The following is a 15,350-nucleotide window of genomic DNA, read 5'->3' as shown; positions in this document are numbered from 1 at the left end:
GTGGGTTTCTGCGCGACAATGAGGCAAAAGCGAAACTACCTTTGAAATCCCGGATCTTTCACAAACACAAGTGAAACCGTTTGAATCACGCCAAGGTCGTCAGGGGCTTTCCAAAGACAATACCCGGGCGCTCTGTAATGGAGATGTTGGAGATTTTTATTATTATTATTATCTTTATTGTTTCATGTTCATGGGAGTTGACCTCTTTTGGTCACACTTGTGGAATAAGTGCACCTACTGTGATTATTTACTTTATTTAAAAGTAAAAGTACACACGTTTTGTCAGTGGTGTGTATTTAAAAGAAAATCTATGCTCATTATGCAAAAAGGCCTCATTCAGAGTGTTACATTACTGGACTATTGTTACTGACATGTTGTCAAAGCAGAGTCCATTAAAACTACTTGGGTATATTCTGTAACAATGCGTATTTTATGAACTGATCGTGTATTTTAGCATTGTTTGTATTGTTCTATAAATTATAGCAAACTGTAAGTACAGTAGGTACAGCTGTGTTATAAATGCATTGAGTAGAAGCATAAAATACCTCAAAATTGCAGTATTTAGTTGCTTTCACTAGTGTTTTTTTAATTTGTGATATGTGTTTGTCGTAACATTTTCATGGTGTCCTTTCGGCATATTTAATAGGAGCCTATATCTAAAAAATAATATATTTTGGAATCAGCCTGAGCTGGACATGATAAAGAAAATGTTTCTTTAAATAAGAAATTTGCGTTTCCGCGACTCTAAACAGACACTTTTGAATGGTGATGCACATTCTTTATTCATACATTAACCCACACATTTTGACATTGTTACTGTACGCACCTACAGACAATTACAAAGTGAAAGGTTCTCCATGTTTATCCCACCATCCCGCTCTCCCACAATGCTTTGCTCTCTGTCCTCATGAATATCATGAGTGAAACAACATACAGTACATACAGTATTTTATACATGCGGGACACAAACACATAGTTACTATTCACTTCGCTACTGTGGAGTTCAAGTAACTGTCACCTATGATTACAGATCTAGTTCAGCCTTCTGATGCCAATAAATCATGTAGTGTGGCCTTTTGGAGAAAAGTGTGATAAAACAGAAAGGAAATAGGATGGTACAAATAAGTGATGAAGGTTCAGCAGTGCATGTTCTTACTTGCAAATGTCTTTCGGATACTTTAGAGGTACTGAACCTTTTTTTTTCCTTCTGTATTTGAGGTACGGGGTGATGTCATGCTTTGGTATTGAGGGATCTCTAGATGCCAAATTCACATTTGTGTGCATGGATCCTTTTAGGACATGGGTGTCAAAGTCAAGGCCCGGGGGCCGGACCTGGCCCTCGAATGAATGATCTTGGCCCCCTGGATGATATCTGATTAGTATTAGAACCGGCCCGCACGCCACAGCCGCCTGCTGGCCCCCAATGATGGCTAAACGGAAGGAGGACGATGAGCACAGGGTGTTTGAAGCTCGGTGGGAGGCAGAGCACATGTTCACAAAGCTGTGTGTCTTTATCTTGATATTAAGGAACACATTTTATTTTTGAAGGACATTTTCTTTTTTGCTGTTTGCCTGTTGATAAATGTTTTCACCTGAAATTACTGACAGAGCCGTACAAAAATATTGGATTATTCATTTAATTATGAAATAAAATAAGGTACCCTGTGTTAGGTCTTGGTTCAACAGGTTGTATGCAATCATTTTAATATGTTTTAATAACCATTGGACCAGTCCGGCCCTCGGATTGTAGCAAATGAGTTTTTTTGGCCCTCTGATGTGTTTGACTTTGACATCCCTGTTTTAGGACAACAGAGATAATAAGTTTATGATTCATTTACATTTCACCAGGATTTGACATCCGTTCTTTGACATCCTGTCTGGGACAAAAGGAAATAAAGGGGAACAATGTACAGACAGGTCTGAAGAGATTGGGATGTAATCTATTACATTAGATATACACTCTGAAAATACACTCAGAGGCCAGTTCGTTTAGTTGTGTTGAGAGCGTAAGCAGTTGTATATTTCCAGAAAAAGATCCTTGAAATAACTGCTCCGTTCATTAGTCATTTATTATTTTAATGCTACTCTTTATATATATGTCAAATTGAACGCTGTAATGCCAGGAATTAATTGGAATAATGAGCTGCACACTGCATTGTTTTCGCATCACTAAATTAAATTAATAATACTTTTAAAAATTCCAAGAAACCTCCTAGGAAATAATGAAAAAAAGATTTCTAAAAAGTAGACGTTATTGTGTACTGTAGCTGATTTAATTACAGCAATTCAGTCGCATGATTTTTGATAACTTCAGGATTACTTTGTCCTAAATATAAATAGACCCTGGTTTTTAATTTATTCATATGTACAGAGTACAACGTGACTAGACCATGGTTTTATTCTGTGAAAAATATTTGTCTACAGTTATAATAATAATAAAAATAATAATATTTTAGTAAGATAACAAGGCAACATCTATTTCTACAAAAGTATTTGCTGCCTAATTCCTGATTAGTATGATTTTATGCACTTCTAATGGTTACAACTACAGTACCATTCTCAATGAGATGATTGCTGTAATGCTATCAAATTTAATCTGATACTCTAATCCCTTTTGACAGATTTGTTTTTGCACACTCAGACTCAATATAATCTCAGATTATCACTCAACATCGGACACATCGCATCTGGTCCGTAGGCTCGGCAGAGATCTGGAGGTCGACAGTGAAGCCACAGCGGGACAATACTTTTTTAAGCAGCTACAACACACGGCAGAGCTCACCTCATGTCTGCTTACAGTGCTCACAACAAACACCTCACCGCACACTGTGAATGGGATTTCATTTAAGCTGCAATGCAAGACTCTCTTTTTACGTTATAGACATCTTCTCTGCTAATCAGACATTAGTAAATAAAAGAAATATAAGTATTCAACCAATGCCGAACAAAAGTTTGAACGCTCCTGCCATTTGGGATTATCTGTAATAATGTCAACGGGTAAATGTTGCATTAAAAGCAGCCAAACGATCCCTTAAACATAGCACACATTACTATCACACTTCAGTGTTGAATGCATTGAGAAAACAAACCTACACAAAGTGCCTTTAAACCCATGTGTGCTGACTTTATTCACTAATCTACAAAATAAGCTTTCATGTGGATCCAAATCTTTGCAGCCCGACATGCTTCTCTTGCAGCCAGTGTGATCACCTCTCCTGTTTTACACAGGGTCATGGGTCTAAAAAAAAAATATCATGCAATACTTTGAGCCTGTGAGTGTTCTCATTTGTCCAGGTCATCATTATCCCCAAAGCAATTTCAGTCCAAAGCAACTGGACTTGGTTATTTGTCTAGGAAGACGTTTCACCTCTCATCCAAGAGGCTGCATCAGTTCATAAACGCATCTGACCCGGCTGAGACTGGACCTGGACCAGGACCAGGACCAGGCTGGGACTGGACCAGGACCAGGACCAGGACCAGGCTGGGACTGGACCAACTAACTGGTGTGGAGATCCAGGTATTTAACCTTTCACAAGGCCGATGATGTCACTGGACCCCCTGATGACAATAATGTCCACATCCTGGACAGAGAGGACAGATGGTTTGAAAGAGGAGTAAAAGAAGCCATCTATTCAAAAGTAGAGAAACCATCGCTAAACAGAGGAGGAGGGCTGAGACACCACTTATCTCCAATTTACAATGCTGCCCTTTCATCCCTTCCCAGGAGATTCAACAATCTAACCTCAAAGAACAACTGTTCACAAATGTCCTCCTGTGACTCCAATGATGTTGAGTCGTTAAGACTCAATAGAGCGAACGAAGTCGAAACCAACTTCCCACCAACGACTGTCACTCTAACTACGTCGTTGGCACTTGGAGCACAAAGGGTTCCAGTGACGTCATCAGCCTTTGTTAACGTCCTCACTAGAGATTAAACACCTGGATCTCCACACCAGTTAGTTGATCAAGTCCCAGCCTGGTCAGATGCCTAAATTAACTGATGAAGCCTCTTGGATGAGAGGTGAAACGTCTTTTCTAGACAAATAACCAAGTCCAGTTGCTTTTGACTGAAATTGCTTTGGGGCATGCAGTACTTTCCAGCAAGAATGCGTGTTCTCCTTGGATAAAGAGAAATAAGGGCTATTTGGGGCAAAAGTACCCCACAAAGAAGTGATGGGGAATGGGTGAAAGTCTAACGTTACTTTTCTGTCAATGCTTTAACTGTCTCTGTTTTTCTCCCTCACACCACCACATTTCCATGCTTCATCTCACATTCACGCTCCATCCTCCTTCGCTGCATCCCCAAGCCCGCCTCAAAACTCTATCTTGCACGCAGGAAAGGTCTCGTCCTGCATGGCGACAGTGCTGTTGGATCCCAGCACAGTGATGCCCAGCTCCTTCTGTCTGTCGAGGGTCTGCTGGTACCACTCCTGCATCGGCACCGACTCGAAGGTAGGGATCACTGTCACCTGGAGATTTAGAGATGGATAAAAAAAATGGCTGCAGTTTCCAAGTCCATAACTTTTGTTATTCGCACACATTAAAATATGCATTAGAATCTGCAGAGAATCACAGATAAGTTGCAGTTTGGGCTTCAGTTTCCAGCCCATTTGCTTACAAAGAAATGCCCTGATTGATTTCATGCTTCAGGATCTAGATTCTGAATTTTAGACAACCATGACGCCAGATTTACATTGTTTCCACTGCCTGTGAGATGGAAACTGCCCTGTCAGTAAAGTATGTTCACGGCTGTGGTGTCATAAAGGACATTGCTTTGTTAAAACATGTTGACCACATTTATATGAGCTTGTCTTTGATCATTAACCTATTCAAATAAAAGTGCCTTAAAATAACAGGCACTGCATTCAGTTTTAATTAGCTGAAATATGTTAATGCATATGTTCTTTCTCCACAATTTGTCCTGTGTGATCCACTTTACACTGTCAGATTCTGCCTCTCTGTCCCTCCCGCCACTTCCTAAAAAAACACTTCATTGCCCTTCCCTTCCTGTCCACCAGATGCCCTTTTTCTCCTGTCCAAGTCACTTCCCTCACCCACATCCAGCCACTCCCCCTGCCCTGCAATGACCCTTTTCTCTCCAGTCACAGTCACCTGAGGATTTTTACGTTTACCCATAATGGCATAACTAACCAAGGTAGACTTGACATGAGCTATGAAATTGTGAAATGATGGATTAGGCTCCTGTTGCAGCCTGAAGTCCATATAATATTAACCTTTTTTTATGTAAGAAAAACATGTTTCATTCAAAATGTCTACACTACCCACAATCCTACAGTACAACACCTGTGATTGGTGGAGCTTACTGTTGACATGGAAATGTTTACTGCACTGTGAAAAGCAAGTGAGTCACTGCTACCACTGAACTCTATGATAGTTTATGCAAACAATCTTGTATTTTTATATTCCATCGTTTTTCCAATATTTTATTGTCTCATCGTTACTGTCATCTCATAGCCGGTTGGCTTAGTTGCAGGTTTAAAATCCTTGCTATAAGGATTTGTCGACCATCGGGAAATTCAGAATTCTTACTGCTGCTTACTGCTTTGGGAGGATTCATCATTGTGTATGGAAACCACAAACATCATGCTCTGAAATATGTTTTAAAGTGCATGAATCTACTTCTGGGTGTGTTTCTACCTGCATAGTGTCAGGCCAGGATGTCTTGGCGTCCATTAATGCGTCCAACGTATGTCTCATCAGCTCCTCTTTCTCTGGACTGTCACCGCTGATGATGTAGCAGGAGGAGCGAATGCATCTGAAGAAGTCCACACTGACTGTTGGAGAGGAGGCTCCAGAGGGAAGATAGGCCAGGTCCACGTACACACCGACCTCACCAACAGAGGCGGACTTAGAGCCTGTGATGGGGGAGAACGAGGAGAAACTGCTGATAGGCATTTCAATAGAAATCAGTGGATATGTATCAGTTTTAATATGTTTGACTTTTTACACCTCATACCTGGATTGGGTGAGGCCTTTGCTGGTGCTGAGCGAGCGCTGGAGGAAGGCGCACGAGTAGAAGAGACATTCCCCTTTGTGACTCCACTTTGGCTCCCTGTCCTGCTTTTCCCTGAGCCTGATCTTTGGGAGGCCTCAATAACCTGGGAACAAAAAAAGGTTCAACATTTGATTTAACTCCATCCAAACTTACTGACTCAAAAATGATTATGAAGTATGTATTATGTTAAAAAACTGTGACAAGGACTAAAGACTTGAATAGGACACAACGTTATACCATTATGCTTCCTTATGGCACAGGGATACAAACCAGTCGGGTTGTTGGCATTGTACGTTTCTACAAACCACAAATGCATTAAATCTCAACGCTTCTGAACCACTGCAACTCGTCACGTTCAGGAAAAGATTGTGGTTAGGTTTCAAACAAGTGTATATGTTACATAATTTAAGATTCACTTTCACATGGCACACAAACTGCGGTCCCCTGGGTGAAAGTCTGGTGTCTGTATAACGCTGCCATCCACCCCGAACACCTCTGGAACGTTCTGTGCTAGGTCACCTGACTTCTGGAGCACTCACTGTGAGCGTGCAATATTTACATGGATGGTCTTACAGTGGAGTTAGTTGAAAGTCTGGTGTGTCTCATACAGGCTCTAGGGGGTGCCAAATATGTTTATTATAAATGTATCTGTGGTTTGCAGAAACATGCAGTGCCAACATTTTTTTTCTGGCAACTAGGCTGGATACTAATGCTTGATTTCAACCTTGATTAAAAAAACAATTATCCAAAAAAATGTAGCCTTAATACACATATGAACTTGTGCACCAAATTACACAAACATCATTTTTTACTATATGCTAATAAGACAAACTCACCGCTGGAGTTTTTTTCCCTCTCATGCCAGTGGCTTTTGCTTTCTTCCCATGAGTGTCTGAGTCAGACTGAGGAACAGGCATGGACGCGTCAGGATGTGGGGGCAGGGGTGGACTGTCCCTGAGAGGCGCTGGAAGAGGGTCCGGGGGCAGGGACTGACTGGAGCGGAGACCGTGGGGAGAGTTAGACGGCTCACTGTACGACTCATCCTCATCTGAGTCCAGACCTCCATCTGCTGTGGTGGACGGGCAGTCCTCCGTGCAGACGGGGGCGTTTGACTCGCTGGGTGACATGTCCTTGGGGTTGTTGTTGTTGTTGCCGTGATGATGCAGAACGAAGGCTCCTCTGGAGGGCTCGCTCGCACCTGAGCTGGAGTCCAGCTGTTTGAGATGCTTGAACTCGCAGGGGGAAACCAGACATAGATCCACATCGTGAGCTGACGCCTCAAAATGAAGTGTGTTAGGAGCTAGAGGTCGCCCCATCTCTGAACCCTGCCCTAAAGATCTGGGAGGCTTCTTCATTGGCAAAGACATCCCGGCAAAATGGCCTCCATTGGAGTGGGAGTTATGAACGCTTTCATCCCCCTCTCTCTGGCTCACAGTGGTTGGTCCCTGCTCCAAAGACATGGATAGTGATTCATCTACTTCTGTGGACTGAGGTGAGCTCACCTCTGCTGGCATGGAGTGTGTGGTGGTGGTGGTAGTGAGAGAGGGAGAGGGGTCTGAAGATCCCTCTTTAAACGTACCCAAAGTAAGGAAACTTAGTTGCCTCTCTCTGGTGTTTGTGTGACTCTCTGAGTTGCTTTTGGGCTGTTCTTCACTTTGCTTGGAGGATCCATTTGGCTGGTTGACATCAGCTGACTCTAAGTTACCCATCTGGGCCTGTAACCTGCTGAGAGTGGCCCTGTTACACCACACGTCATCCGGGGACAGGCAATAAGGAGTGTGGCCCGCACTGTTGGGCCGTGAATCAGGAGAGGCAGGCTCTACAGTCTGATCATCAGGGCTGACAGGGGCCTGGTTCTCTGGGGAGGATCGCGAGGGAGGGCTGTTTCTCAAAGCCCCATCCAGGAGAGTGTATTCGGTCGGGGTTAAGTCGAGCTGGTCTGTGGGCTCATTCTTTGGCGCATTTTTGTTCAAGGGAGATGGAAATCCTACAATCTTCTCTGGTTTTGGAGCATTTCCATGTTGGTCGACCGGCACTTTCTGCAGGTCCACATCAGCTCTCTCACGAGCCCAAGCGTTATCTTGCGCTCCATTATCGCCACTCTCACCTCCCATTATCCCCGCAGCTTCCTCCCCTAGTGCATCACCACCTTCATTACTCCTCCCTTTGCTCCTTTCGTGTTCTGACTCACTGCTTTTCTGCTTTCCTTTATCTGCTGTTTCCACCTGCACTTCTCCTCTTTCAGTTTCCTCCCTGAGCCTGAGAAAATCAGCTGTCATATCCTCAGGGGTAGACATTTTGGAGCCACAGGGGTTCTCTTCAGACTCTTTCTCTGGCTTTTGATTCTGCTGCTCGGTATCAGGACCCTCTGGCTCTGGGATTCCTAACCCACTCCCAGTGTCAGGTTTTGTCGACAGTTCGGTGTTTACATCTACCTTCTTGCCATTGTTTACCTCCTTTCCTGATGGTTTTCTTGTTTTCTTCACCCCTGCTCTAGAGTCATTTTTTGCTTCCTTTTTTAGCTTATTCTTATTTTCATTCTTTGGTTTGGAAGAGAGAACGTCCTTTTTCATCTGACCATTCTTCATGGCACTATTCTCCTCTTTATTTCCAGGCTTCTCCTCCCTTTTCCCATCCTTCCCTCCTCCTTTCTTTGATGTATTCTTCTCTGATGGTGCTCCTTTTTGCTTTACACCTGTCTCTTTTATTCTGGTTTTATCAGCATCTCTTGTAGCGGCTCCATTTAATACCTTTCCTTTTTCTTTTACCTCCTTTCCCTCTTCTTTCACTCCTCGTTCTTTTCCAAGTTTTGGCGATGACTCCTTCCCTTGTGACCTGACGCTGTCCTGGCTCTCTGTCCTCTTGGTCTTTCTGTCCTCCCCCAGCCTCTCCATATCCCCGGTGGTCACAGTGGGTTTCTGAAGGAAGGCCAGCCCCTTCAGCTTCTCCAGCCCCTGCAGCAGCTTTGCCTGTGGGGTAACGCCAGGGAACAGCACCCTGACCACCTTCTCCTGGGGACACGCTGGGTGCCACACGAGCAGGGCAGACACTGAAGCCAGGGCGGTGAGAGGGAGAGTTTGGGATTTGGATGCTGACGACACTGCATCAGGCCAGTTTTGCATGAATGTCTGGTACTCCTGGCTGTTTTTGCCGGGGGTGAGTATGTATAAATCCAACTGTCCCACTCCCATCTTCTGGAACAGGGTGAGCGGCTCAATTGGGACCCCTTGCGGGCGAAACAATGGCTGTGGTCTGATGTCTAACTTCTTTAACAACTGTAGGGTTAGGGCCGCCTGGTGTGTGCTCTTCAGTACATTGTCCACACCTGACATGAGAAGAACAATAACTTAACCTGATAGAAATGGCTCACATTAGAAATGAGTTTGGTAGGGTTTTAATGCATCACTCACAAGGCTGTTCCTCCACCTGCAACCTGCTGGGGGCGTTAAAGAACACAACTCCAAGCTCTGGGGAGATGAGCCTCTTTGATGAATCATCTGTTCAGACAAAAGAATACAAAGACACAGAAACATAAAGGACATTTGAACATGAATTGGGCGAAGGGAAGTATAGAAAAGGCTCAATCTCCCGACAGCATTTTCTTAATTCTTCCTGCAGGAAAATCAGCAACATCACCACCCAGTTCATCAAAAGGGGGATATCTCCTGAGGTTTATACCTTTTTCTCCCATTAAAGTTTTTCCTTATCCAGACTACGGCTCTATGGTTAGAGAGTGACATATGCTGAACAGATTACAAAGTCAATTGAGGCAATAGGTGATTTTGGGCTCTATGAATAAAACGGACTTACCTTTGATATCAAAGCTCAGCTCCAACTCAGCCACCTTCCTCTCCAGGAAAACGTTGACCCCGGGAAGGTTCTCTGTCCCGATGTGCGTCAACAAAACTGCATCAACGCGGTCGAGGTGACGGACCAGTTTCCAGAAACAAGCCTGCGAATCCGAGCCGCCGTCCACCAGCACCGTAAACCCGTTAACGGCAAAAAAGGCACAGTCACCGCGGCCGGCAGGGAACACGTAGCAGCAGGGGCGGGACAGCTTGAGAAACCCCACGGTGGTGGGAGGAGGCAGGAGGTCAAAGGGAGATGGAGGGGAAAGGGTGCCAGAGATGAGGGAGGTGAATTCCCCAAGGGCCTCCATGACAGGCAGCACCTCTGGGGGGTTGATGTGAAGTGTGAAAGGACCCTGCAGAGGCTGGTTTCCCCAGAGAGTCTTCCTCCACTGGCCAATGTTGGGACAGCTGAGGGTCAGACTGAGTTTGGAGACAGAGCTCTCTTGATCTGTGAACTAAAGACAGAGCATTATCTTTAGATACTCTTTTCTTTAATACAGAGCAAACAATGCATTAGCTCCACCAATGATATATGAACAGATGTTTGAGATTATACCTATTAATCAGCCGAAGTAACATGTGAACATGACATTAAAGTGAGAGACTTTGTCGTACCTGCTCTGTTAGTATTTGTTTCAGTTGGTGTGGTGAGAACTGTCCTCTGTGAAACAGCAGGTCTCCACTTTCCTCCGCGCTCTGGCCGGCCAAGATCAACAGCTTATGGGCCGATTCCCTGGACAGCAGAGCAAACACCTGGGCGGGCCGGAGAGAAATGGTACGATTTTTTAAATTTCCCTCCATATTCAAAAGTATAAAGGCGTAGAAAGGAGAGAAAAATTAAGAATGACTACTGCACAATCAGCATGAAAGTAATTAACAACTGTTTTGATCATTAATGTGACTATTTTCTTATTTCTCTGCATTAATGTAAATTAAATGTCTTTGGGGTTTGGGCTGCTGGTCATCCAGTAAATAATTGTCAGATTGTTGCCCGCATTATAATCATAGAATACTTCAGTATGAACATCATGACAGACTCAAAATAGAAATGACAGCAAAATAATAATTGTCATTTTAAATTCCCTACTTTGTTTCAGATCTCATTTTTAAATATGTATTTTTTTTATTGATATTTATCATTAAAAAACAGAACACTTGCATCACTGCATCACTATAACACCTAGCTTGGTCAACTATCTTCCAAGAACTTGCATCTCTGAAGGAGCCACCAGGATTTATCCCCTCACCTCTGAGTGAACATGTTCCTGAGTTGGACTGATCAGCACCTGAGTGTCCAACACTCTGGTACTGTGGCGCAGACACTTGTGCCCTGAGGAAGCAGAGAGAAGAACAAAGCATAGAAAGAGAGGGGCAGACAGGCAGACAGCCAAGGGGAGGTAAACAAGAGCTTAGGAAGTGTGGAAACAAAGCTGAGAGTAAGAGGCCAGAAGCAAATCGGAGGGGAACTCAATGAGGTCAATGAGAAAGTAAACTGGGTTAATCGGGCCGGGGATCGACTGTGAGCGAAAAAAGAGAAAGGAAGAACGAAGAGCAGCTGAGTCAGAGGGACTGTCTGAGGATGAGATGCCAAGTTAATTCAGTCTGCAGTGAATATCCAGTCTGAGGGGAACTGGATCAACGTTTGAGGATACAGAGGAGGACACAGCCAACTGGAACATAACAGTGACCCAAATAAGCTCAAAAGCTACGTCGAGTTAGTGACAAAAATAAAAAAGCTATTCCTCCAAACATTTTTTACATGTTTACTCTTTCCCCATTATCATACAGTGGAATGCATTTGTTTAAATGTGAAATATATACTGACACATTGAGAAATAAATGTATTCACTTTCTTCCCAAGATGTCTCATGTCTCATGTCTCATGTCAGTGCGCTAAATGTGAAGCTGCAGCCAGCTGCCGGTTAGCTTAGCTTAGCATAAAGACTGGAAACAGGGGGAAACAGCTAGCCTGGCTCTCTCCAAAGGGCACAAAACCTGCCTACCAGCCTCTAAAGCTTATTAATTACCAAGCTACATCTCTACATCTGTGTTTGATTAATACAAAATAAAGTAAATATAAAGCAAGTTGTGATCTTTTTGAGTGTTCTTTTCGAGGTCATGCCTATATTCCCTAGGTCCCATGTTCCCTAGGTCCCATGTTCCCTAGGTCCCATGTTCCCTAGGTCCTATGTTCCCTGGTTACATAAGCCTATGCTTCACTGATTTAACTCAGCATTTTGTTAGGGTCAGGGTCAGGGTTAGGGGGTAGTGTTAGGGTCTACATAGGCCTGGGAATGCAACACTATTTGTGGAAAAAATAACAGACCGGACCGGACATCGGACATTTCTGTGTAAAGCTGGGGAAAAAAGGGTCCGATGTTCCCCGCTCACATACAACTTACTTTACGCTCCCTTGTCTTCACCGTGATAAATAACCAACTTGCTAAACAACCAATGGCGACGTTTGCTGTGTTATCACTTCAGTTTTTGTACAAATGAAACAAGGAAGTAGAAGTTGTTAAGTGAAATTTAGAGGTGCTGGTCAGCAGACTTTGTGACCTAGCGTAGACAGAGCCAGGCTAGCTGTTTCTCCCCGTTTCCAGTCCTTATGCTAAGCTAACAAGCTGCTTGCTCTTGCTACAACCGGCATTTACCCTAAAGGTATCGATCTTATAATCTAAGTATGAGAGCAAATAAGCGTATTTCCCAAAATGTTGAACTATGTCTTGGGGTCACCCCTCTTTCTCTCATCTTTCATGTCTCCATTTTACAAAACCCTGACATCCAAAATAACGTGTAAGCTCTTAAAGTATTTGAAGATAATTCACTACACTATTTACCACATACAGGAAACCGTTCTGGCGGCCATTTTGTCCTCCCTAGAAAGAGATGTGCCTGTTCCTGTCTGTGTTCATCCCTTCACAGCTCAGCTGCAACATGACTTTCTGACTCTGATTGTCTGCCTTTTTACCATTTTCCCTGGTTGTCCTTGGCTCTGCAAACCAAAAGGCTGTTGACACACACAGCAAGAGATGTGGCACAGCTTGGCTGCAGGTCTCTATTGTTCTGTGTCCAAAGGTCCCACCCATGTTTAACAATCACAATCTCCCCTGCTTTATTTCCTTCCTTCCTTCCTTCCTTCCTTCCTTCCTCGTTGAACCCAGACCAGCCAAACTGGCGGGTTACCATGGGGACGGGGCTTTCCGTGCACTAGGGGTCAAATTAACACACTGTTACCTGCACCCTTGAAAGACGCCGTGTGATGGGAGAGAAATTCCTGGAGGTGGAGGTTCAGGTTACAGGAGTTTAAGTCGACGTCCCATGAGCGAATACCTGGAGACAAAAAAGACGTTATAGTCACATGGTTTACTCTGTCCTAAACAACAACTAATACACATCAGTGTTTATATATTTACAAAATAAGATAGAGTGAAAGTTGTACTGTGCAAATTTCATCATTGTAGGTATTACTCATTTTACAAATCGTACATTTTCTAATGCACTCAAACGCCAGTAAATACTGCATTTTAGCAGTTAATTTGTAATAATACAAATAATATTTGAGCAAACGTTACATTTTTGATACACTAAAATAAAACATTAACATTCAGGATATTTTAAAATCATTAAAATGACTAAACATTGATAATAAGGTTACATTTTTAGCAACAATATCAAAATGTAAGGATATTATTGTTTTGGCTCCAAGTCTTTTCAATGTGTCGATGACAAGATGAATTTATTACAGTTGTTTAAAAACAGGTGGAAAAAGGAAATGGAAAGGGGATGAAATATGTTACAGTAAAATTGTACTCCTAAATAGATGAATGATCACCTTTCTGACGGCTAACTGAAAAGAAACAAATTCACGGCAGAGCTGTTGCGCTGTTTTGTATTAGATAAATAAACCATTTAAATACACATACTTGAAACATGCATCATGTCTCAGCTGAAAACAGCTTTCTTAGCTCATCATTTTGAAAGTGGGCCTCTACGTGGTTTTAACTGGACAGTGAGGAAATGTCAAGGCCTAATTCATTTTTAAATATCTCTGTATCTGTCTCGGTTCCCCTTTCTATCTACAGCCATGCAGTGTTTTGGGTCATATCTGCACTCAAATGTGGCTTAGCTGTACTCACACACTGAAACAGTATACAATGCACTGTCTATACTGTGGGCTGCAGTCTCCTGCTGCACACACACACACACACACACACACACACACACACACACACACACACACACATACACACACACACACACACACACACACAAAGGTTAATGACACATCGTTTACAAGTGGCTTGTGTTGAATGCATAGCGCATAAAGCTTCTCCTTACATAACGACGCGAAAAGACAAACCAGCCGCTCCAGACTGCTGTTAATTATAATGTGCCCACAGGGATGAGGTGATGCTGATGGTGGAGTATCGCCAGATGACGCATCCTCGGTCAGTTAACTGGATGAAATTACGCAAATGCTGCAGCGGGGTCAGAGTTACATCCTCGGTGATGATTCAGGCGACGGAAACTTGCAGGATTTATTTTTTTTTTCATCCGAATATGGAGAAAAACAACAACGACATACAGCAGCGGTAACGAGGCGTTGACGCGGGGCCCTACCTCGTTCAATCTCCCCGCTGATGTGTCCCGTCTGTCTGGGGTGAGCGGTCCGTCCTATAACGATGAGCAGGGAGTGTTTGTGGAGGCAGAAGTCGGGGTTTGCGGTCGCAGCGCGCCTCGGCTCCTCCTGGACCTCCCTCTCCGGCACCCGGCTGGACGCCATGTTGGAAACTTGCGCTTGGATGTGATGTCATTGAAAAATCCTGACAGTGCTTTTTTTTAATATTAGAGAGATGACAGCTGCTGGAATGTAGCCGAGGCTGCGTGATTGGGGACACGCAGCAAAAAGGGTCAACATATGTGTCGTTATTGTCCCCAAGTGTTTTAATCTGTGTTCAAAATCAATTTCTAACAAGTGACGCTTGTGAAAAATGAACATTCAAGGCTTCAAGTAAGGTGCGCATTTTTTAATAACTCTGACATTCCCTCTTTTTGTGTAAAGGTGCAACAAACACACAGACACTCGAATGTACTTTTGTTGATTTATTGACTTCCTTATCTTACAAGAGTGTTTAGAAACCGAGGTGTAGCTTTAGTATCGCCAACATAACAGGAACAACAACAAAAACACAGGTGGAAAAAATGCACAAAGAAAGCATTCAAAGTCCTTCACAAGATGCCACAATGCCACAGGGATAGCTTCACTGCGGAACAACATTTACAGGTGATCGTATACCTTCAAATATATTCAAAACATATATTCTGACTGTTTCTAGTTCACGTTTATAAAAGAAAACCGTCCTTTATTAAACACAAATCACATTTATTTTTTCTAACAAAGAGCACTGACTCCTGGACTCTCTCTCTCTCTCACACACACACACACACACACACAAACACACACACGCATACTCTCTCTC

General features: G+C 43.4%; 1 protein-coding gene across 1 annotated transcript; it reads right to left on the bottom strand.

The window, feature by feature from the left end:
* Window positions 1-4,060: 4,060 nt before the first annotated feature.
* On the bottom strand, window positions 4,061-15,340 carry LOC310954846 (microtubule-associated protein 1S-like; the record flags this gene model as incomplete). Its single annotated transcript, XM_083924533.1, has 11 exons — window positions 4,061-4,469; window positions 5,659-5,876; window positions 5,978-6,119; window positions 6,853-9,341; window positions 9,427-9,513; window positions 9,827-10,322; window positions 10,483-10,620; window positions 11,115-11,197; window positions 13,105-13,200; window positions 14,491-14,661; window positions 15,337-15,340. 11 exons carry the CDS (start codon window positions 15,338-15,340, stop codon window positions 4,314-4,316), a joined length of 4,080 nt encoding a protein of 1,359 aa, XP_083780659.1. The 3' UTR covers window positions 4,061-4,313.
* Window positions 15,341-15,350: the final 10 nt, after the last annotated feature.

Source organism: Echiichthys vipera (assembly GCF_963691815.1).
Source record: "Echiichthys vipera genome assembly, chromosome: 12".
Classification (NCBI taxonomy): Eukaryota; Metazoa; Chordata; class Actinopteri; order Perciformes; family Trachinidae; genus Echiichthys; species Echiichthys vipera.
The sequence above is the reverse complement of the archived record's forward strand: the minus strand, read 5'-3'. Positions and strand labels throughout refer to the sequence as shown.